This window comes from Primulina huaijiensis, chromosome 3 (genome assembly GCF_012295235.1).
Source record: "Primulina huaijiensis isolate GDHJ02 chromosome 3, ASM1229523v2, whole genome shotgun sequence".
Taxonomy (NCBI): domain Eukaryota; kingdom Viridiplantae; phylum Streptophyta; class Magnoliopsida; order Lamiales; family Gesneriaceae; genus Primulina; species Primulina huaijiensis.
The window spans coordinates 23,266,505-23,292,556 of record NC_133308.1 but is presented as its reverse complement, the minus strand read 5'-3'; the positions used below and the strand labels follow the sequence as shown (position 1 = coordinate 23,292,556).

Genomic DNA, 26,052 nt, shown 5'->3' with positions numbered 1-26,052 from the left:
GAGGCCATAATTCGAAAAGAGTTGGGATGAAATTGATTGACAGGAACCCCAAAGAATTTGGCGACCTCAATGTAAAAAGAAGGGATGGGAAAGCGAAGACCATTCTTGATTTGGTCCCGGAAAAAAGTAGTATACCCAGGAGGAGGGCTATCTGCCCGATCAGAGGGGCCGGGTATAATAATAGCAAAAGAGGAGGGAATAACTCCTAGGGTGCGGAGTTCCTCGTCCGCCCCCGAACGCAAAGTGCTGCTCATTGAGGAGAACCAAGGAACTCCCGGGGCCTCAGAAGAAGGGCGGTCAGAAACCCGAGTTTTTCCCTTACCTTTGCCCTTTCCTGGGGCTCGGGAAGTGCCCGAGGAGGAAGGTTTTGAAGAGGAAGGTTTGGTTAGAAGGGTTTTTTGTTTTTTAGAAGGTTGAGTTATAGAACGGCGAGGGGGAGAAGGAGGGGAGTCAGAGCGCAGTGCGGTGGATTCATCGCTAGGAGAGCCCCGCACATTAGCCCCAGAGGTAGAGGAAGTAGAATTAGACATATTGCGAAGGAGAAACTTACGAGTATTCGGAGAAGGATGGTCGAGGATTGTTGAAGCTAGGTGATTTCGCGCGGAGGAGCTTCAGGAAGAAAATTCGCAAGGGCTTCGCCGGAGTTTTAAATTTGAAAGTGTTTTTTCGAAAACAGGAGGCCTAATATATATAGGCGGTGGAAGCGAATCTGAACCGCTGATCCAGAACAGAACAAACGAACCAGATTAACCTCGAAAATTGAGCGGCATGATTGGGCGGGACATTTGAAAAGACGGGGGCATAAATCGAGGCGTCATGATCATTTATACACTCGAAATACATACAGATTCTGACAGCTTGGCAGTAGGGCATACGTCATTGTAACACCATATCAATTACCCGGGTGATGTGAAAGCTCGGCATTTCATTTTAAACCCGGGTTGTGTGAGAACCCGGCAGTATGAGAACTCGGCATTTCATTTTAAGCCCAGGTGGGGGAAGAGCCCGGCAATTTATGATAGGCTCAGGAAACATTAGTTCCTGGCATTTCGGTTTTACGCGTTAGTTACATACTACTCGGCTTACAGAATTCATTGGCAGAAGAATAGGAAGATGAAGAATTACATCTACTAAAATTTTATTGAGGAAATAATCTATGCCACGTTACAGCAGCTAGTTCAGAATCTACAGAATCCTGCCACTCAACTATCCAATTATTCAATTCATGGATTCTTAAACTAGTGAAGGATTCGGCAGAGGAAATCTTCTTTAGCTGATGCCACTCCTTCCATAGCATTGCATGCAGGAGAACTTGATCAGTTGCTAGCTCTGTAACGTGGTTGACATCAAATTGTTGTTTGTATCTTCTCGCTACTGCCCTCTGGGAACGAGTAAGTGCCAAACCATGTTGATAGGAATTCTGGAGATCTTGAATTTTGAACCAGGAAGACATAACCTTTACCGAGATATATTCTTCAATAGTTTTCTTCAAGTCTTCCAGATAAGGAAGCATCTCATCTGTGACAATGGCATGAGTACTGCTACAAGCGGTAGACTCATTCGAACTCGGCATATTGGATTATTGTTCTTATTTCACTTTCATTTTCTTATTTATAGACATGTGGTATTTAATGTTGAAGAAGGTGGAGAGCCGTGTGCTAGCTTAAACGTTTTTTATTTATGAAGACAGATGGGGCTACAAGTATCAATGTATCGGAATTAACAAATTCTTGGAACGTGGAATGATATGAATGCGAAGCGTGTGTCATAATAACGTCTCTTGGAATACTCGAGAAGAGTAACCGACAGAGCACCGTACTCAGAGCCCGGGAGGCTAGAGTCCCGGGTATTTCAAAGAAAGCCCGGGAGATGTTAAGGTTTAGCATTGTGATTTTATCAATTAACCTTGTTCCACTCACGGTATATATGCATCAACCGATAAACTTAAGAGATTACAGCAAAATAACGACAGAGATAGGCTTCAATTAGTATTTTATTCAACCATAGACATTAGCGCGCACTACATCATCGTATTCTTCCTCTACAGCAATTATCCATATTTTCACCCAAGCAGATAAAGGTCCGGTGGAAGTCTTCAGGAAGCTGTCTGAATCAACAATACGCTTAAGGATCTTTATCTCTTTCCGAAGCATTAATTGGTAGATACGACCATCTGTAAAGACGTCTACCCACTCAGCTATATGCAAGTGCTCTCGCACTCTCCTCAGTTTAGCAACCAGGCTAGGAGTGACAGCTTCTCCAGAATCATAAAGAAGTTTCAGCCCCTGAAGCTCTTCCCAGTAGTCAATCATTGCGTGAAACACTTCATCTTCCATAGTAGATTTTCGAATCTCTAGAACGGATTCCTTTAAGACTTCGGTCATACTCGGAGTTTTCGAATTACTTGCACCAGCCATTGTGTTTCCTGGATGACAGTTTGTTAGTGCGATTGAAAAAGGGGTGAGTGGCTATGCATAAGAGGAAGGAACTAATCACAGCCGTTGATCTGTAAATGCACGAACGACTAAGATGGGTCAAGAGTTGAAAAGACGTGTACGGTTATCAAGGCGTCAGACTTATCCACTTCTCGAAATGCGAAACGTCTTTTAAGCGGGAATTTATGCTATGACACGTGTCATCGTGGTGGTATCGACAGGGCCCAAGAAAGCTAAACAATAAGTTATTATGAATCCAGGGGACAGAAGGTCTCGGCATTTCAGCTCATCTATGGGATATTTGAAGACTTCAATTTGGTGCACTGTTCATTATCCCGGACTTATCGGGACAGCGAGTCAAGCTCTAGCCCGACTATTTGAGGGATGGGTGGTGATACCCCCATAAGGATCCGGGTCGATTGACGACCCACCCGGACACTATCAAGAGCCCGAGCACTACATGTTTTCCAAGAATTCTTCGAACAGCCCGGTCTCCCGCCCAATCATCGCCCGAGCTCTCATATCAGTACCCGGGTAATCAATTGCCCGAGCCACCTCGAGAATTGAACCATACTCAAGTATTATTGATACAGGACGTCTAATCTGTCAGAACAACTTGGGTTTGGAGTGTCCTAGAAGTCATCAGAAGATAGGGTATGGGCAGCCGACCTACCATACTTAGTAGGTAGCACTGGAATCAAGGTACCTACCCCATTTTCTCCTATAAATAACAGGTATCCTTCTCATTTACGGGGTCTGAAATCTTTGAACTCTCAAGCATTATACATATTTTCTCCCAAATATTGCTTGTGTTCATCTTCAACCTGCTGACTTAAGCATCGGAGTGGCCACGCCGGATACCCCTCCGGCGCCCATTCACGAGTTTCTTTCATTGTTTGCAGGTGCTATTGAAGCTATTACCTTCACTCAAATCCCCTAAAAACTATAAATTATTGATTTGACCCGTTGGAACTCCTTACCCGGCTCATCCATTTCAACGAAGTCACATCATATTCCATTAAAAAAGATGGTGATATTTATCGATCATCATTAAGAAAAGATCATATATAATTGTGAAAATGGTTAAAGTTGACATTAATTCTAAGCTCAATCATACTTTGGGTGAGGCGGTGGTGGGAATCGTGCGCACTGTGGGGGAGAGATTCGCCCAATTCCCGACAAGTGCACCCTTAGGTATATAGTGTCACGGGTCCGCATCGCAACATTAAACTGCTAACTACTTGATTAATTTTCTGTTCTTTGAATTCTATCGATACGAGGAACATTGAATATATTAATTAATTAATTAATAATTAATAATTAATAATTAATAACTATAAAAATAGACCACTTTAATATACATATTGGTAAAAGACTCGAAAGAGGGATGGATAACTTCCCACTACTTTATATATAGTGGTGGCTTCAATCAATTGCCCAACACCATGAGTCTTAAAAGGTCTTGCTATTTGAAATATCAACTCTATTAGTATACATATATACTTGAGAAAAAATGAGATATTTGGCTCTCCAATTCACTCTTGTTCTTGTTTTCTTGATTTCCATCCCTTCCGCGGGTGCTTCGGAGGAGCACATGATGCCTAGCGGCACGACGGAGACACCCAACGGAGGTAGTGGGTCGGCCCATGGTCCGAATTGGGACTATAGTTGGGGGTGGGGTTCGAGCCCAACATCTGGATGGGGTTACGGGTCGGGTTCGGGGAAGTCCCCTGATGGGTTTGGAAAGGGTTCCGGTTATGGGTTTGGTTATGGGACCGGGACTGGGTATGGCTATGGAAGTGGTGGAGCTCGTGATGGTGGTCATGGGAGTGGTGGAGGTTCCGGTGGAAAGGGGGTCGGTGCTGGCGGTGGAAGTGGTGGCCCTGATGACCATTCAGCTTCGTTCTCCGACGGGAAAAACAAACATGGCTAAATTAGGAAAGATAGTTGGCATGTGGGTATGTTTTACTTGGAGCGCTATGGCCTAGCTATAAATATGTATCTATATTATGCATAACTTAATAAAATACGTCATGTGAATTTATTGGTGTTGTATTATGTAACAGTGTGTGCCGTAGAATGATTACTAGTAAGTCATATGTAAGTTTCATAGCTTGAGATTGTATATGTAATATACGTCTTTTAGAATACTGGTATGTATTCTATTGGTATGTATATATATATACATACCAATATTCTAAAAGGCAGTAGATGGTACGCCGACGACCACTCACCGTCCTAGATGGTTTTTTTTAATATAAATTTCTAATTTTTCTTTTTCAATAATTCATATATGTCGGATTCAAACTCAAAATCAATGATATATTTTTCTCTTTAACCGCCCCTAGATACTGTTTAGGCGACCCTAGGCGGCCGATTGTTTTAACAACATCCAAACGCCTCGATTTTCTAGAAATCAAAGAGTTGAGCGAAAACAGCTTATAAGCTCTTACATCTTATAAATTGTTTCAGGACTTTATAAGTTGTGAAGTCGTATATTAATAATAAGCTGTTGGATGAACTTAAGCTTATACAATTCATTGCCTATTTACACTTTTATATAAAAGGGAACAAATCAATCAATATTGAGATGAATGTAAGAAATCCCAAACTTCTTTCATTTCCAATCCAAAACTACATGTAAAAAAGAAAATGATCATTCGTTATATTGATGCAATGCGATGCATGCTCGAGGTGCCGAGTGAATCTTGCTACGTGCCCAAAGTAGTTAATTGATTGAGCAATAACTTTGCATAAATCAAATTATGGTAATTTAATCTTGTATGGATTAATTTTTAAAGCTTTATAAACTAAAATAACATTGAAATGCTCGGACATGATCTCTCATTAAATTACGTAATCTTGGCACAAACGATACATGTGTCCGATAATATTATTGTATGATGCTTTTTCCACGGTTGTAGCAAGATAATTCGTGCTTGATTTGATGAAATCCCACCTTTCTAATTTTTTTAAAATTTAATACTATTTTTCTTATGGAAATTACATAATATAATATTTCATTTAAAATCGTCAAGTTTATATGTTTGATTTCTAAATCACTTTCGATGGAAACCTGCTGGTTACAACTATAAAAATGAGTTGATCGGTCGACTTGGATAACGGTCTCATAGAATTTTTGTATAGAAATAAAATTAAACAACTCACGCTCGTGGGTTTGAGCTTGATATATAAATGATAGGCTTTGAATTTTTGTTCACATTCACCTCTCCCTTCCCCTCTTAAAGAGCATTTTGGAGAGCTTATAGGAAACACTTCTTTGATTTAAGAAATCAATACATAAACGTCTCGTAAAAGTGAAAGAAAATACGTAAAGTCTTCAAGAAAAAATAATCTTGTATATGCTTCTGAGTAGGTTCAATGGGTCCAACCTAGATTGGACCACCGAGTTTCTGGGCGGGACAAGTTTAAAAGTGAGATCGGCATGTCTCGAGCTTGACCAAACTCGTCTCAGACTCATCCATTGTTATCCCTTCATAAAAGAATTGATGGATTTGGAACGACTGAATATGTTAAACAAAAAATTATAAATAATAGATATCTTGTGAGACGTTTCATGAATCTACGTCCTTGATAAGTACCTGATTCATGTCTACCGTGAAAAACAATACTTTTAACATAAAAGATAACACTTTTGTCATAAATAAGGTATCTGTCTTATAGAATTGAACAATCATACGGCCTCATTAGAAGTTTTGTACATTAATAAAGTATTTCAAATTTCATGATTTATCTTGAAAATCAGTGAGTCATGACTCATGAAATGGTTTGAAACCTATTCAAACTATATACATTTTAGATCAATAGATTTTCGAATATCTTAATTTAAATCAAGTAATATTTTATTTATCCATCCTCAATATTTGAAATGAGATAAATTTTGTAATATGAATTATAATAACACAAAGAAGTAGTAGGATCGGGGATGAAAATTTTTTCCGAATCCATTGGAGAATCCGATGCCTGACATGAGTAGAAGAAAGTAAGGAGGGATTTTTTGAACCCAATTAAGTAAATGGGTAATCGAGTATGAAGATTTTCAAGTTCGGGGATGGAGAAAGGTCTAGCAGCATCCTACCCATATCTGATTCGAATATCTGATTAAATTAATATATCTGATTCGAATATCCGATTAAATTAATATATATATATATTAATCATATATAATATGTTTTTATTGATCGATGATAATTGGATGTAATAAAGAAAATTATTATTGTAGAATTTATATTATTTTTGTGGAATAATAGTTTTGAGATAAACTATTTATAATATTTTATTATTTATTCTATGATATTTAGTATGTAAATTTTTATCTTTATTTTTTTTTCTTATATTTCTCTCAAGAATCATGTAACACGCATAGCTCCATCGAAATAATTCAAATTTGAAAAAATATAATTATAAAAATAGAGATGAAGGTGAATATTAAATGAGGATTAAGACGAAGGTTATGAAATCATATCCAAATCCCACCCATAATCCCTAAGTAGATAATCAAATTGCAAGTCTACTTTGCCAAGATGCAACAAAAATATAAAACATATAGCATTTTAGCAATTCCAACACACTTCAACTTTAAGTTGACAAATATTTACCAAATAGCAACAGTTCAAATGAATAAAAATATATCCAGGTAAAAAAAAATACATTCTAGATAAACATTACACGATCAGAAATATCACAATGCAGATATACACCAGGTGAAGATGCAACAAGAAGCTAGACCATTGCTAACAAAATTTACAACTCAGAACCACTTCAAGCTAAAACACACAAGCCATAATCTTCAACTGTAAAGAACCCGGACTCGTATTATGTCGTATAGTAGTGATCCTTAACCATAGCATCGAATTGGGTCATTGCAACCCTTCTCACTAGATTGCCTGAAACCAAATCGGCCACCCTTTGCAAGGTACTGCTGGTGATACTCCTCTGCTCGGTAAAATTTCTTGGCCGGAAGTATCTCGGTTATGATTTTCCTGTTCAGGAGTTTCTGTTGCCTATCTCTCGACTCGAGGGCTGCTTTTTCTTGCTCGGGAGTATAGAAGTATATTCCAGATCTGTACTGAGTTCCTACGTCATTGCCCTGCATTGACGGGCAATGACACACGAAAATGATCAATATTATGCCATTGGAAACAAGAATGGTCCAAATTCAAACAGGGGCCTATGTTACCATGCCAGAGTAGGCCCGAAAGAAATCATGAAATGGCTACTTACTTTGAGAGGCTATCCGATACACCGCCTAATTTATTTCGATTTGCTTGCAGAAAACAAACATGCATTCGAGCAAAAAGGTGTAAGGCTATAACAATGGACCAGGGATGATATTAAGTTATTAACAAATAAAAATAACACTACGTATGAAGATTTTTTTCCTTTCCAAACGACAACTGCTACTAAAGCTCAGCGCTAGCTCTGCTGCTATCCAAAGAAAGCTCATAAATGCCATATTTTCTGTGTAATACGGAATTGATTTATCATCGCTCGTTGAAACAAATGGGGTCTATTGTTATCACCAAATAGAGTATGATAACCAGAAAGGAAATAAATTAAGATCACATAACTCTAAATAAAATTACCTGGACTAAGTCAAAAGCAAAGGCAAGAACATATCACAACACAACCAATACAATTAAGACTTGACCACTGCGGTGTATGGGATTTTCAGCACAAAAGCAAATTCATTATCCTCTTATCCTTGGACTGATTGATATTTACTATCACATATAGACTACCACATCCATCCCAATTCATGCCAATACATCATAGGCACTTAATCACATATTCCTGTTATTTACTTACAGAGGTCAAGAAAAATTTTCCGAAGTCGGCGATTCCGCTAAACAGTCAAATAGGCTATCATCAGACGCAAAAATCGAGAAGTTCAAACCTTTGCTAGCATAGCTATTGCATGTATGACACGAAATAAGCCAAAGAAAGCATCTTTTGTGAATCCACAACAGTCTTTCAGTTAGTCAGGATATGTCTCATATAAATTCCACACATAACCGACCCCGAAACTCACTAGTCATACCCAATAAATCACAAGTTATCTAACCTAAATCCAAGCAAACATGGAGTTACTCATGAATACCTGGAATCAATTATTTATAGTTCAGTCTCAGCTCTTAAGAAATAAACCAAACTAAAATATTAACTATTTGCAAGCTGAAATTACAATTTGGTCAGCTACCTGAATAAAACTCATATCGATATGACCCGCAACAATTGAAAAAACTGGGAAGTCAAAAATAAATAAAAATTAAAAATACACGAAATCCGAACTTATTTTCAGCTTCGGTAGCCCATTGGTTAGCACCAGTACCAAAATTCAACGAGAAAGGCATCAAACAGAAATTAGAAACGATTTCAATAACAAAACCATGAAATCCTCAAGAACCCAAAAATCAATAAATTCAACAAAAGAAAACGGAGTACCCACTTGGCGATTGGGCGTTGTTGGGTCATGCCTGGCCCAGAAAACATCGAGCAAAGTGTCATAGCTGCACTCTTTCAGATCATACTGAACCCGAACCACTTCCGAATGATTCGTTGTACCCTTACATACATCCTCGTAAGTGGGATTATGCAAATACCCGCGCGTGTACCCAACCTCCGTCTTGATCACACCCGGCACCCTCTGGTAAGCCAATTCGGGGCCCCAGAAGCAACCAGACCCAAATTGGGCGACCTCCTGACCCGGAGCCGATATGTCGTCATCGGGGCCTTGCACAATGGAAGACGAGGAGTCGACGGCGGAATTGGAGGCAGAGCGTAGACCGAATCCGAACTTGTTGAGCCAGCTCATCCTCGGGGCGGCGAAGAGAGTGGATGGCCTGGGGATGGGGGCACAGGGGGATCTAAAGGTTTTGAGCAGGGGCAGTTTGGGAAGGGAAAAAGGATGTTTGAAGATGGAGGAGAAGAGGGTAAGAGAGATCATGGAGGAGGTTTTTAGAAGCATTTTTGCAGAGATTTGCGTGTCGGAGGTAGTTATGTTACAACGTGAGCATGTATATATATATACACTACTGTTGCGTATGTATACAATTTTTTTTTATCATTATCGATAGACTAATGTGAAATTTGACAAATTATGGAGAGACTAAATTGATATTTTAATTGTTGAAATAGAAAAAAGAAAAATAAAAGCGTGTGTTGAAATTTAAAAATAAAAAACAAAAATGTAATATTAGTACATATAAAGGTAAAGTTTGAAGAAAAAGTTGATGTCTTTCCTAGGTGGTTACTATCATTCTCTCATCTTTGATAAAATAGAATAGATATATATACTATATATAAAGGTTGGGTCTAATAGTGATAAAAATGGACACCAATTTTTTCATTCAATTTTGTCATTATATGATACCAATATTACACATTTGTTTTTATTTTTTTTATTTCAACAATTCAAATAACACTTTAGTCTCTCGCTAATTTGTCAAATTTTCACTTTAGTTTCTCGGTAATTATAAAAAAGAAGGTACACACATCGCGTGTGCAAAATAACTAGTATATATAATATGTGCGGGTACGACCATTTAATCTCTATCTCCTATCTCGTCTCAGACTCCAATAATAATATCATTATTATTAATAATATTAATGATTTTCTTCATAATTGAAAAACTCAAATTAATGATAATATTCAAATATCGTTCATGATCCAATTCATCACTTTATCATAATTAAGGTAGTTTCATCTTTTTATTTATTAAAATAATGAATTATAAAAGTTTGTATTGTTTAACTAATATTAATATTTATATTTATAATTGGATTATTGTATAAATATTTTTTACGTGAATTTTAAAATTTTTTTTGTTAATTTATTTGATATTTGAAATGGTTATGAGATAATGATTTAATTCACTTCATTTCGGATATGTTTATGACAAATAAGCTCATTTTGTTACTATTTTTAGATTATTTGAAATGAGGATGANTTATCGTTCTTTTTTATCTCATAAAGAGCCAATCAATTATTAAACTCATATTCTATTTGGTTAACTGATCATTTTTTAAACTATTCTATGATTCCTTTCACATGTCCTTTTTTTTACAAATCAATCTTTAGAGATAATGAAAGGGAGCTCCACGTATTAAAATATTTCAACAGATAGGTCTCTTGTGAGACGGTTTCACAAATCTTTATCTGTGAGACGGGTCAACCCTAGCGATATTTACAATAAAAAGTAATACTCTTAGCATAAAAAGTAATACTTTTTCATGGATGACCCAAATAACAGATTCGTCTCACAAAATACGACTCGTGAGACCATCTCACACAAGTTTTTGCCTATTTTAAATTGTTTCAAGAAGGAATATGTGCTTACAATTAATATCAATGACATTTCACATAAGTTGCGTATTGTAAAATTTTAAAAAATCGACATGGTTACCTGATCGATACACCCACATATGGTCGGATGAACGGTGAAATGTAAGGAATTCACAATACATTAATTTATACTCTTCGATATTAAACGATTAAAAAACACAAAAACTTCTATAAGAGTCTCACATGTCAATTTCGTGAGACATATATTTTATTTAGGTTATCAATGAAAAAAATTATTTTTTATGTCAAAATATTACTTATTGTTATAAATATGAACAAAGTTGACATATCTAAAAAAAAAAAAAAGATCCGTGAGATCGTCTCACAAAAAATATACTTCACGTTCGTTTGCGATATAAATGTTTTTGTACGGATAAGCACTTGTTGATAAAATTTTTAAAGGGACTTTCGTACGCAACAATGGACAAATTCTTGTACTTTGCTTTTGTTCAATTTGATTTTGGCGACATCAATTAATTAATTTATTAAGTAAAAAAAAGTGATCTTCCATCAGATTTTGTACTACTTCTATAAATAGTAAAATTGCATTTTTTTGTCTGCATTTTTTTTAATCTCTTTTTGTGATTTTGATATGTTGTGTTATCAAATTTCAGTCTTTGTCGTTTTTGACAGGTTGATGTAACATCAATAGAATGCTGATTTATATAGTTTTCCATTAGTATACCGGATGAAAAAATAACTAAAATTTATCAAAATATGTTAGATTAATAAAGTTGAAATTTGTTTATTTAAATCATCAAAATAGCAAATAAACAAACATGTAAAATCAAAAACACAATTTTCTTTTTATTCCCATCTTAAACTCCTAAGTTTGAAGATATACATTGTCAATACCGACAATTAAATATCGATGTGTATGGTACGTGGACTTNTATATTATACGTCAATGTCTCCCTTACAAAAATATCTCCAAGAGACTTTGCATCAAAATTTATTCAACCAACAACATTTCTTAATGCACTAAAATTCGTCACAGGACAATTGGCAATAATAAAAACAATAACACTCAATTTTATATATTTATTTTCATAAAGCTTGAATCTTGGGGATAAAGATTTCAAAATTTGAATAAAATATGGATATTCTAAAAAAATATTGTGCATGACTTAAATACGAAATTGACGTATTTGGTAAATAGATAATATTAAATACAATATTATACGTTTACATTCGTAAAATCCAAGAGGAAATCATATATTAAAGTTATGCATTTTTTACTCAACTGTTTATAATTTTTATTGATTTTTTTAGCTGAGTAGGTCTCGTGTTGACAAGATCTATACTTATAGTGGAAAGTAATGTTTTTGATATAAAAAGTAATTTAGTTTTGTATGGGTCGAGTGTCGAGTCAGAGATACATCTCATAAAATTAAGTCGTGAGATGATATAATAAGATTTATGTTTTTATTAACACTAGTTTTAGATCAATTTCCAAATATCCGTATTCTAGCTACTCATTACACAAATAGATGACTCAAAGAATGTAAGAAGTATGGGATCGGAATTCAACCCATTAATTAAGTTTCTACAAAGTTTGGCCCGAAATGGCATTAATACCGAAAAATAAAATTTTTTTTTAAAAAAATTCTCATGAAATCGATTGATTTTTTCTCCACGATCAAATTGTCCGAATCTATTTAAAATCCATTATTTTGATCAATTCACCGAATTATTTCTAAAAAAACAAAATATTGAAAAATCCTGAGGAATATTTTCATCAATAAATTCTTAAGTTGTATTTCAATTGAATGATTTAAATGATTTCAAATCCATAACAACTTAAAGGAAACATAAATTGATATGCAAGGCATAATTTATTTTTTATTTATATTTTCCTTCTTAATAATAGTACACTTCAAAATATTTAAATAGTAGAGTTTTGTTTTGTTTTTTTTATCTCAGAAAGATTATATATATCGAAGAATATATGTTGCAGAGTGAAGGCGAAGAAGCAAGAAAGGAAAAACAAAAAATTTACTTGTTGCTCTTGAGAAATCAAATGGTTGAGTTGTTGTCGTGAAGTGTTGAAGACTTTCAAATACAACACTTAACCAAAGTGTTGCTATAGTGCTGTTCATTAAACTCGATTTCGGTTCACATGGCTTTGTGTACATTGTTATTTGGTTATTTTTGTTGATATAAATTTAGGATACACTTTACTCTCTTGCTGTGTCAATAGAGTTGGTGTTTAATTATTCATTAATATTTATTTTGTGTGTAAACTGAATACATCTTCTAATGAATATTTTGTTTTGAGGCAAGTGTGAACAACTTTGTATAATTATTTATTTATATCTTAATTTACCTACATAAATTATTTGTGTGATAAAGTACTATAACACCGAACACAACACATATATCTTAAACACACCATTCTTCTATTATTTTAGTACTTATATTTTAATCAATTATTTCAATATCAAATACATTGATTTGGTTGATTCAAATCAAATTTCCAACTAGTTAAATTTTAATTCATTAATGTGGATTTCAAATTTTTCAAAAGTATAATTTCTAACAGTGTAATGCTATTTGCATGCAGTTTCTTTTTATGTTACATGCTATTTTATAAATAAAATTTATTCATCTTAAGATGAAGTGTTAGTAAATTGTGTGTGTGTGTGTGTGTGTGTGTGTGTGTGTGTGTGTGTGTGTGTGTGTGTATAAGCAATGTGTAAAGCATGGTTTTAAATTTATTGTACGGAAAAAAGTATACAATAAAATATATTAAAACTTTATTTAAGTCGTAATCTGTAAAATCCTGCAGTTTTCAAATCCTGTAATTATTTGTACTCGAATTTATATTGGTTTATCGAAGATTCTATTCTTCAAGAATTTAATCAAAATATATATACACATACATGTCGAGATTTAATATATATACATATATATTTCGCATGTATGTATATAATTTTACATATATATTGGAATAGGCATTTATGTATATGCTTGATAATTGTAAAGTATATTGGGAAATTTAATATTGAGATATAGTGGTATTGAGATGATAAGGGGTAGTGATACATGCATATCCATATATATATTTCGAAAACTTGGGTGTAAAGTTTTGCAAGATTGGGGAAGATTATACATGATAAATATTTAAGGCAAGAAAATAAATTAATACATGTATATTATATCCCTAGATTTCGAATTGTAGCTAAATAATTATATATATTTGGGATAAAGAATTAAGAAGATGATTGTATGAACGCATATGTGTGTGTGTGTGTGTGTATATCGATTTTACTACGTATGAATACATACATATATTTTCTATCATTTTACTAGATTTATATACATAAATATTTAGTTAGTTGAATACATTTATATTATATTATTAAGTGTGAGATCCTTAGAATAACCACATTAGAGGACACCAAAATATATAATTTCATAATTAACCTTCTTACCATACTAAAAATCTCTTCAAGTCAATCTATATTTTACATAGAAAAAAATATAAACAAAAATTCTCTTTTAAATAGAACAACTCTCCAAAATTAAAATAATTTCGTGTTAATTATTTAGTATTATAAATCAAATTAAAAATAATAATAACACATACAAGACGTGTGCATCTTTTACCAGTATATATTAAAAATCTTCCGCGAATCTCTTCTGGAAGTTGACTTTAATATTTTTACTTATCCTCCGGAAATCTCTCTTGGAATCTTTTACTTATTCTAATCTTCTGAGAATCTCTTCCGGAAGTTGACTTTCTCGTTGCAGGATTTCGGGTCTTCACACTTAGCCACGTTTTTGGTACCATATTTTCGAACTAATCAAGGGGAGATTAATGAATAATGACAACATTTTAGTAGCTAAATAAATCAGCCATATAGGGAAGGATTTTGTGGCCAAAAGAAAAGAAAACCATGAGATTTCATGCAATTTTGTGCATGATTTAGGTGCCTCATTTAGCCTCTTCCACTCACCTATTTATACTGCCTCATTCCTAGACTCAACCATACCATATTTTCGAAAATCTAGTTATGTATAGTTCGAAAATTTTAACAGCACACTTGATGCGAAACTCTGCTTAAATTCGTCCAAGGATTAGGCTAGAATGTGACCCGAAGTACCGCCCGAGCAAAGAGCCAGGATCGATACAAGTTAAGTGCAATTCGATCCCTTTTTCGATTGTGTACGAGCAAGACATCATCCCATTCGACCCTTCTCATTTTCTTCAAGAAATACTAAGGCAAGTATGCTTATGTTTTAAAATAATTTGTAAATGAATGGTTTCGGTTCGTTTTAGAAAGTTCCGGTAGAGCACTATTGTTATTTTTTACTATTTCTTGATACTATTATCGTATGTTCTATATTTTGGCACTCTAAAAATTTAACTGGATATGAATGAGAATCCCAATATACGATAAGTTCATGGACCTTACGCGTGAGATTGTAGCCGTAATATGTTATCGCCCCTTCAGATGAGTGAAAATTAGGGACTCCGATATCAGTAAATCATGGAAAGTAGATGAATTTCAGTGCCTAGACCAAGATATGCTTTTTATGCTGCTAATATGTTATACAAATTATGTTATGCATATATAATGTTTTTCGAAAATCACGTGTATTTGCTATGTTATGTATGTGCTCGAATGGTCTCACTTGTTGTGTGACAACCATATTACTCACCTCTCCATTGAAAAGTATCATATAGAAGAAGAGGAAAATGACCGGTTTTGGTGCTGGTGATAGACGAAACAAAAAATTAATTTAGTTTATATTTATTTTAAGTATTATTTCATTTACTTTTGTAAACGCTTTTGCATATTTTTATCATATTAAGAATTTGCGTTTTAACTTTATGATTGAATGTGAGTAATAAACTTCTTTTTGTGGTTGTAAACAACACCGATGTCGACTCACATCGGTCTCGGAGCATGACATAATCTGCGATTTTTCATAATATCAAACTTATCAATAATGATAAACTATATATCAACACCAAGAGCAATTTTTCTCTCAATATATTTAACTATAGCGTTACGTTGGTTAAAAAATTCATTTACCATTTTATTGTGAAATGTGTTTTTATGAATTTCATCTCAGAAAAATCTCGGTCCGTGGTTACTATAAAAACTGGAAGAGCCAACACAAACCTAATCAACATATCAATCAAGGGATATATGTTTGCATTTTTTTTTCTTGCAGCCAATTCTTGACACAATTTATGAAGAGAACCAAGTTTCTAAAATTGTGAACCACGAACCATATCAAACTTATAATGATCCAACTGTCTCTCAATATCTTCTCTTTCTTCTTTAATGAAATCTTGATGATAGAACTTATCAACCAAAGAACAAATAGCATCGGGTGAAAATTATTTGAATTCATCAACAAGACTCGAAATAACACTAAAAGTAAGAAGTTTCATTGCATTATCCGAAATATGTCATTCAACTCCATTAACTGAAAATCTTTTACTGCATCTATATAAATATATCAAAATCATAATGATCACACACATTTGTATTATTCCTTTGTTGATAAAGATGTTTCGTGTCTTGCAAATAACGACCATCTAACTCAGGCACATCAATATGATTACTTTCACAAAACTCCACAATACTCTGAATAAAACTCTCATCTATCATCTTGTATCTCTTGAAGAACAAACTTAGTCGAAGAAACTAAATTCAAAGAATTCAAAATGTCTATATTTCCCTTTGCAATGCTTGACACAACACAATAACTACAAAACATTAACATAAAAAATGATCAATAAGAAGGAACAAAAAAAAAGTATATTACAAAAGTTTTTAGATGCATTGATCAAAAAATAATTTATCTGAAAACTTTTGTAAAAGGCATATATTATGCAAACTAGATATATAAACTCCTTTCTAAAAATTTTAATTATTCATGAGAATAAAATTATTACTCAAATCACGTAACAAATTTAACAATGGAACTTGATCTTTAATCATAATCAGAAATATACATTGTATTCACCTTATATATAATTTGGAGAATAATATTATGTTCGATCAATGAAATTCAATTTCAATATATATAAATACACAAATAAAAGCACAAATTCTATCATAAAAGAAAAGAAAAGAAAAGCACAATCGACCTAAGTTGGCAATCTCCAATAAAATTATAGGATATATAATAGGAATAAAAATAATCACACCTGTTAAATTGAAATATATTGGTGGCTGGTGCAATCGTGCTTCTCCTAATGCTTTATTTCCAATTTCGCAAATTCGTAGACTTTGATTTGAATTCAGCCGTGTGGAATTGTTAGATGAATACATAATTCTAAAATTTGAATNTCAACGTAAGTGTTTTTAATTAATTTTTAAAAACTTTATAAAAGTCTAGAGTTATTCAAAATGTCACTAAAGTTTTAATCATGACTATGAAATTTCTTGATATAAAAATATTAAAGTCTAAAGTACAAATATAATTTGTCAAAAAATATTTTTGGTACAATCTAAAGATTTTAATGTTTTAAAATTTACAACCTGTATATTGATCTATCTCTTTACCTCTTTCCCACACCACATCTTATCTCTTTTCTTCCCACTCTTTCTCATCTTCAAAATGTATCTCTATATATACACAAATTAATTATCTATTTCATCTTCATATATTTTTTTGTTTTTTTTACCCTGTACAAATACTTTATAAGTTTTTTTTAATTCACTTATTTTTACAATAGTTTGAAATCAAAACAAAATTTACTAATGTCAAAGAAATTTTTGAATTAAAATTTTTTAATTTTATTCTATGGCTTAAATCAATGATTGTAATATTCAATAATAATTAAAGATAATCCAAAAAATTATAGCGCGGCTTTTATTATTAAGTGTAGGTCTTTTATGAAACAACTTCATATATATATATATATATATATATATATATGTGAGACGAGTTAACTCAATCCATATATCATACTTAGAGCGAAAATAATATTTTTGCATAAAAAACAATAATTTTTCATGACTCGGATCGAATAAAATATTCATCTCACAAAATTGACACATAAAACGGTCTCATTGAAGTTTCTGTGAATTCTTAAATACTTGAAAAATCGCTCATCAAACATGAGGAAAAAAATAAAAATTAAGATTTTACTCTACATTTTCTAGAGAAATTTTATGATACAATTGCTAATATAATTAACTTCTTTTTTTGTTTTAAAAAATTAAATTTTATTAATTTATTCATCATTTTTAAAAACTTACTATTAGACCAAAAACTATGAGTGTTAGCCAAGAAGCGACTTTATTTCTTTATACTTGTGGCATAGTAGAGACTCATACTAAACGACATGTGGACATTAGGAGCTGCACCTACTTGGGTGCTAATGAGTCGGATTGTTAGGTTCATGAGTCCGAGGAGGGGCGTGCCTCACTCTTGATGTTGTCTCATATCCTTCGAGACTAGTGAAACTATTACCCGTTAAGTCTAGCGTCTCTCTTTTACGGCCAATCTAGCCAACCTGATGAAATCGCGCAACGTCAGCAGCTTGACATACGAAAACTTTCTAATTGGTCACTCATCATAATACTACTCTCACCCACGCATACTTAACTCAAAAATTCCCCCAAAAAATATAGAAATATATGCTTCTTGGAGACTCGAACCCATGACATCGTTATGATAGCAATTGTTAAGATTAAACGATTACCACTATGCTAAAAGTTATAATTGTTAGACAAGACGCAAATTAATTTATTTATACTTGTGACAGCATAGAGGCTCATACTAAGCAACATGTGGACTTGATGGGCTACATCTACTTAGATGCTGATGGGTCAGGGACGTGCCTCACTGCTGGTGATGTCTCATATGCCTTTGATTTCAGTCTTACTATTTTTTTACCACTGTTCTTGTCACCAGAAGAGACATTATTACCCGTTAAGTCATGCATCTCTATTTTACGACCTACCTAGACAATCAGATCAAACAATACAACGTCACCAGTTTGACAGACACTCATCACAACACTACTCTCACACATACATGATGACGTATATATATTATCAATTCAAACACATTGTTATTGATTTAATACAATGACACATTTTTATAAATTTACGAACATACAGATAACCCGCTCACACACATATATAGATATATAAAAGGATTGAACTGATTTAACTTTTAAATAATTAAGATTATTTACATTAATAAATAAAAAAATATTTCAGACTAAAATGTTATTTATTTCAAATAATTATAAGTTCAAATAAATAAATGAAAATAATAAGATATAATTAAATATACAAATACACATAATTATATGAAATCGTTTATAAATGTCTATAAAAATCTTACGAAAAGTCCATAAGTAAATGAAATTATATTTGTAAATCATTGAGATTCTATGAAACTCAATGAAAATACATCAAATTCACAAAAAAATAATCATTTTAAAAATTATTAAAAGTCAATAAATATCTTGATTCATCATTAGATTTTCGGGGGGTCTAGCTAGTTAGAGATTAAATATTGACTCGAATTTAAATNTTTTTTTTTTTTTTTTTTTTTTTTTTTTTTTCTCTATGTGGAAGTTAATTGGACTCTCTATAGTCAAATATTCCAAAATGCACTAGTTTGTTCGTAGCACGTGAGTCTTGATTTGCAATCCAAACAATAATTACTCAACTGTTAATAATATAGCAATAAGAAAAATTGCAATTTAGAATATTGTAAATTGACGTGTGTTTTGTTTTTAGTCATGTAATTTGATAAAATTTGGTTATAATCAAATAAAATGATTTTTTTTTTTTTTGTTTTAGTCACTTTATTCTCAAAACGATTAAATCTATCTAATATGATTTATTTAACATAGATGTTCTCATACATGACACGTGTTACGATAATAAAGTTTATATTACACGTCTTACAATTAATCTAAGAAAAATAAATGAGAAAATAGATTAAAACGGCATCCAATATTTCCAAACATGAGGAAAAAATTTGTTGTTTCACATTATTTTTTTATATAGATTTTAGTATGCGTAATATATGCTTTATTTTGTCACCTTAGTCACGTAGAATTTTACATGTGTCAAATTATCAAAATCGGGTAAATTTAGTAGTTTCGAGTATATTAAAATTATAGACTTAATACTCCACTTCAAAAGCTACTCAAGGTAATGTAGCATGATATGCAGTAGAGGATTTAGACCGAAGAAGTTTTAAGGAAAAAAATAGCCAAACATACTGATGGTAGATAATTGAAAATATTATCACTAATATAGATTCAAAAAATAATATATCAAAGACAAAAATACAATCATTTATTTCTGATGTTAATATGGTCAAATAGTAGATTTTTTAAATATATGGTGAGGCTGATATGTTTTAATTAGTTGTTTTTGTACCAAGTGTAACAAGTGCTGATATTAATATAATTGTTCTAATTTTATACAAAAATTTATATTTTGTACCAGATATATAACAGTTAGTACTCAAATGTCGTATATTAGTTTCGAATTTTAAATGTTTTGTATCAAATTTCATCCGAAAAACACGTGAGCCCAGAGAGTGAATATTTTTTTGTGTGAATCAAAGACTGCAAATTTTGTTTAGTTTGACGGGGACTGAATACAAATACAACTATACTTGTGGGGATTTAAAAGTAAGTCTTCATTGTACTACTAATAGGATTCTTGTTTTAGATTATTGATAAATATATAAAAAGTAGGACATTTTTGTACGCGTTACGTAACGTGTTTATATATTGAATTATTATCTATACAGTTAGATAATATTTATCTAATTTTGTTTAAATATATATAAAGATAGAGAAAATTATGTTTATCTAATTTTAAATAATATTATTTTCAAATGTATATCTTCAAAATTTAAAAAATTATTTCAAACTGAATATTAATTATTAGTTAAAAAAATTAATAAAAAATAATATGTTATAATTAGGTACGAAATCTATTAAAAAAATATATACAAGTTTCTATAAAATTTTTGCGAAAAAATCTTCGGGAATCCATGAAAATCTATTTATACATATGTGAATATCAAATCGTCGATAGAAATTTACAATAGTACTAAAACTTCTTGACCGCAAAAAAATCCACTCTCTCCCCCATTGGAGAGAAGAAGAAAACGATGGCCTCTGAATTCGAAAACCTTTTCGATCGTCTTCCGACAGAGCTGATCATCTCTATTATTGAAAAAATCTCGGATGTCAAGTATCTATGCTTTTGCTATTCGGTCTCCAAGCTTTTCGCTGCACTTGTTCCTCAAACACGCTTTGTCTCTCTGCAAATTCCATCCGCAATTGACCGCTCATCTGCTGATGAAGAAGAACAGGTTTGGCCTCCGGGAATTATAAACTTTCTGAAAAAACTTTGTTGCGTGGAATATGTAACTATTCAGTTCTCTCTCTGCGATCCTATGATACCTCAAAAATATTCGGGGCCTTTGGTTAGGTGGAAATCTGATTCTTCTCGATTCATCCTAGTTGTCGCCAAGAATTGTACAGACGCTTCCATAGTCGAATCCAATAGTGGATTGACGACACATGAGTGTTTTTTTCCATCTATTATTCGATTAGAATCCGCCTGTATCATTTCATGATGAGGGGTCTTCATATAAAAGAGCTTCTTCCTGTTCTTCCTAATCTAAAGAAGGTTTCAGTAGTTGAATCTTTGGAGCAGGGGAGTTTTGTCTCGGTAGAAGACATCGATAGTATGAAAAGCGACGTAAGATCGTCGGGGGGTAAGGATGTTTTCGGTCTGAAACTGTGGAGTGCCCCGTCGGTGAAACTGCCGATCACTGGATGTGCCATGAAGGACGTGACCCTTATTTCGATCGGAGAAATAGAAGGTCTCCATGGTTTCATGGACGAGAATTCATTCGAAGAGACAGAGTGCCGCGAACTTGCCATGATCATGATGAAGGAATATCCCCGTTATCAAATTCGTTTTCCACTTCCCTTGGAATCCCCGATTGTCTGGATGAAATTCTTGGCATCGTGTATTTTAGATGAGATACAATAGAGTTCATCGTATGTCTCTTTGATACATCATTTTTTTTTCAAATTTTTCTTGGATATATTGTTTTATTCTGCATCTCAATTTATTTTTCTAGAATTAATTTACTTCATTATAGAGATTACTCGATCTTATATTACATTGAAAAAATATTATATGAAGTTATGTTTATCGAGAATGATAGCTTGGTTTAAGCAAAAAGTGGAGGAAACAGTTTAATTAATAAATTGATTCTTGAATAATAAAAAAAATAAATAAACTCATTATTACAGATTGGTAAATTGATAAAAAATAGTTTATATATAAATATTTTAATGAATTTTACCGTGTTTTAGGAACTGAATGGAATAGAGAAAAATAATTTAAATATGACTTTGATAAATTAATGAATTTAAGGTTAAAATCATTATGGTTATTGCAAAAATGTTTTTTAAAAAAATCCCACACCTCCCCCTTAAATTAGTATTTGTTGGTCGGGGAATGGGCCGCAGTGCTGGACAGTCTTAAAAAAACAGTCGGGCCCAAAACCTACTATGCCATCTCTAGCACCTACAGTCCCCCCAAGAGTGGATCTTTGGATATTGTGAGATTTTACGTCACTCCAATCACAAGAGTTGTAGCGATAAGGATATTCCATTTTCCTGTACATGCTGCATACACCTAAATTATTATTACATTCGAGATTTAAAAAGGGTCTTAGTGGATAGAATGCAACGAATTCCCATATGGGGCAAATTATCACAAGGATATTCCATTGATTGAGGTATAGTGACCGATGTCATGGAGTGCATCATTTCCCATATGTCAAATTAGTGGTGGGGTGGGGCGTGTGTCGGTACATGAGATTATTGAAACACGTGGGCGTTGGAAATTCCTATCTTTTCAAGATTAGATTATGATAGATTGCAACACATGTTAATACATTTCAAGAATAAATATTCCATTGTGCTAAAGTAAATGGAACGTTCACGTCAAAAAAAGATATACCACTTGGCACATTAAAATTGAATAATATTTGAATATGATTTATCAGTTTGAGCATTTTATTACAATGTAAAAAATAGTAGTGTACATTATATTATAATCGAAAATCGAGAAGCGACTTCGAAATTTTCTTTTATGTTTAAACCGAAAATTCAAATTAAAATTAAATTTTAAAAAAAAAAACTATACAAAACCAAATCAAAAAGTAACTTTTTTAAAAAAATCATTATATATTTTTCCCCAAAAAAATTGGAATTAAAATTTAAGGTTCAATTTTGATTTGAAGTAGATTAACATACTTGGGAAAAAATATTTTCCTTTTATACGACATGTAGTTTAAACTAGTATCGAATCACATATTATTGTTCAGTTTTGGCTAAGAAAAATTATTAAATCGAAATCGAACCAATGTAGAGTACAGATCCTCTTAGAAATATGCAGATAAAGTTCATGAAATTTTCTTCAAAATGTTAAATCATAAGATAAGCGTGACCATTGCAAGTTGGCAAGTGCATAAATTTTATTTTTTTTTCATCCGAAAAACACATGTGGACCCAGAGAGTGCATAAATTTTTTTTTTGCAAATTTTTTTTGGTACAACGGGACTGAATACAAATACAACTATACTTGTGGGGATTAGGGATGACAATGGGTAGAGTATGGGTCAGATTTCATACCTCCATCTCCATACCCATTTATTAAATTCATCCCCATACCCTNTTCTCTTTTAATATACAAAGTATCGTTTTCTTTAATTTTCAAATTTATGATTATATGTATTGAAAACTCCGAAAATCGGTGGATTGACTGATGAATCTTTAATATAAATAAATATAATTACTATATATTTACATATATACATACATATATATATATATATTTATATATATGTTAATTTAAACGGGTATTCGGGTCGGATTATATCAAACCCGCCTCCATACCCGAACCCGAAAATACCCATACCCGATTACCCAATTATTTAATCGGGTCTAAAAATCCCTCCATACCCTCTTCTATTCGGGTCGGGTATCGGATCCTCCAACAGGTTCGGAGGAAATTGTCATCCTTAGTGGGGATTTAAAAGTAAGCCTCCCTTGTACTACTAATAGGATTCTTGTTTTAGATCTAAATTTTTTCAACAAATCAATCCAGTGATCAAGTTCGATGAAGAAGTAAAATGTTTATTATATGTTGTGGAGAACAGAAAAATAAATCATCACTCAAGAAACTTGATATTTGTTTTCTGGGATGAGTTTGGCTCTAGTTAATATTCCTGATCGTGGTCAAGCAAGAAACCATCTTAAACCTCGTTTTCTTAAAGTAGTAATAATGATTATAGTCATGATAATGATTAACCACCGGGAAAGAAATGTCCCTCAATTACATAAAAAAAATTTAAAAATTTTGAAAGGAGGAGCATCGTTTCTGGAAGAAAGAGCGTGAAGATTGGAAATATACGGTGGATATGTTAGTTCATAAATTGATTTTGTAATTTATTTAGATTGTTATGTTTATGATTTTTGTTGTATCTCGTTTTTCATATATACGTAGCATATTGTAAGATGTTTTATATAAACTTTATGTAAATTTTATGGATATTTAAAATAGTTATTGTTTCGATTAGTAAGTTATAATAATAATTGTTATTTTTACAGTTTTTTTGACATGTTTTTACATTTTATATTCAAAATAGATTTATAAGTAATAATTCAATGGGTTGCTGCTCAATGTTTAATTAATAGGTAAACGACAACAAAATATCTTAAATATTTCAATATCAAAGACCAACGGTTTTTAACTGTTGTGGAATCATTATATAAACGTTGTGTTCTAAAAAAAAAGATAATATTACTTTTTACCGTTGTGAAACCGTTGTCATTCGCGTTAATGGTTTAATTTTTTGAACATATTCTTAACAACGTCATCCCTCACAACAATTTCTTTCCTCATAGACAACGAATTTTATTAAAATTCATTATCTATGAGCGTTTTTTTAGTGACGAATCACTCAATATATTTTAAATATATATATATATATATATATATTTAAGAACTAATTATCATATTTAGATAATTATTCAATTGTATAAACACGTAACACGTACAAAATATATTAATTATTTTGAGATGATATTGATAAATATATAAAAACTAGGACATTTTTGTACGCGTTACGTGTTTATACAGTTGCACGCTTAAACAGTTGAATAATTATCTAAATATGATAATTTTTTTATTTTTAAATTAATTATTTTTTCATTTGTTTTTTTTATTACGAGTAATATATTTATTTGATTTTGTTTAAATATATATAAAGATAGAGAAAATTATATTTATCTAATTTTTAAGATACGTATATATATTTTTAAATTTTTTTAAAAAAATTTCAAACTCAATATTATTTATGTCAATTAATTATTAGTTAAAAAAATTAATAAAAAATCTTCAGGAATCCTTGTAAATCTATTATCTATTTATAAATATGTGAATATCAAATCCACGATTGAAATTTATCATAACTCTGAATGAAATACAATAGTACTAAAACTTCTTGACCGCAAAAAAATCCAATCTCCCCCATTGGAGTGAAGAAGAAAACGATGGCCGCTGAATTCGAAAACCTTTTCGATCGTCTTCAGACAGAGCTGATCATCTCTATTATTGAAAAAATCTCGGATGTCAAGTATCTATGCGTTTGCTATTCGGTCTCCAAGCTTTTCGCCGCACTTGTTCCTCAAACACGCTTTGTCTCTGTGCAAATTCGATCCGCAATTGACCGCTCATCTGCTGATGAAGAAGAACAGGTTTGGCCTCCGGGAATTATAAACTTTCTGAAAAAACTTTGTTGCGTGGAATATGTAACTATTCAGTTCTCTCTCTGCGATCCTATGATACCTCAAAAATATTCGGGGCCTTTGGTTAGGTGGAAATCTGATTCTTCTCGATTCATCCTAGTTGTCGCCGAGAATTGTACAGATGATTCCATTGTCGAATCCAATAGTGGATTGATGACACATGAGTGTTTTTTTGCCATCTATTATTCGATTAGAATCCACCTGTATCATTTCACAATGAGGGGTCTTCATATAAAAGAGCTTCTTCCTGTTCTTCCTAATCTAAAGAAGGTTTCAGTAGTTGAATCTTTGGAGCAGGGGAGTTTTGTCTCGGTAGAAGACATCGATAGTATGAAAAGCGACGTAAGATCGTCGGGGGGTAAGGATGTTTTCGGTCTGAAACTGTGGAGTGCCCCGTCGGTGAAACT

The 26,052-nt window shown here is 32.4% G+C and overlaps 2 protein-coding genes across 2 annotated transcripts; one reads left to right on the top strand and one right to left on the bottom strand.

Annotated features, from left to right (window-relative positions):
- Positions 1–3,852: 3,852 nt before the first annotated feature.
- On the top strand, positions 3,853–4,562 carry LOC140972268 (uncharacterized). The gene has a single exon (XM_073434716.1). The coding sequence runs from the start codon at positions 3,949–3,951 to the stop codon at positions 4,366–4,368; it is 420 nt and encodes a 139-aa protein (XP_073290817.1). The 5' UTR covers positions 3,853–3,948; the 3' UTR covers positions 4,369–4,562.
- Positions 4,563–6,993: 2,431 nt separating this feature from the next.
- On the bottom strand, positions 6,994–9,468 carry LOC140973845 (peptide methionine sulfoxide reductase A1-like). The gene is made up of 2 exons (XM_073436941.1): positions 8,905–9,468; positions 6,994–7,545 (listed from the first exon to the last, which is right to left on the bottom strand). Exons 1-2 carry the CDS (start codon positions 9,421–9,423, stop codon positions 7,294–7,296), a joined length of 771 nt encoding a protein of 256 aa, XP_073293042.1. The 5' UTR covers positions 9,424–9,468; the 3' UTR covers positions 6,994–7,293.
- Between the last annotated feature and the right edge of the window lie 16,584 nt (positions 9,469–26,052).

Bases quoted from the DNA above. Each gene is read 5' to 3' on its own strand.
- LOC140972268 (XM_073434716.1), top strand. From the start codon at position 3,949: ATGAGATATTTGGCTCTCCAATTCACTCTTGTTCTTGTTTTCTTGATT.
- LOC140973845 (XM_073436941.1), bottom strand. From the start codon at position 9,423: ATGCTTCTAAAAACCTCCTCCATGATCTCTCTTACCCTCTTCTCCTCC. The intron at 7,546-8,904 runs GTGGGTACTCCG...CCGTCAATGCAG, and splicing joins CAACAACGCCCAATCGCCAA to GGCAATGACGTAGGAACTCA.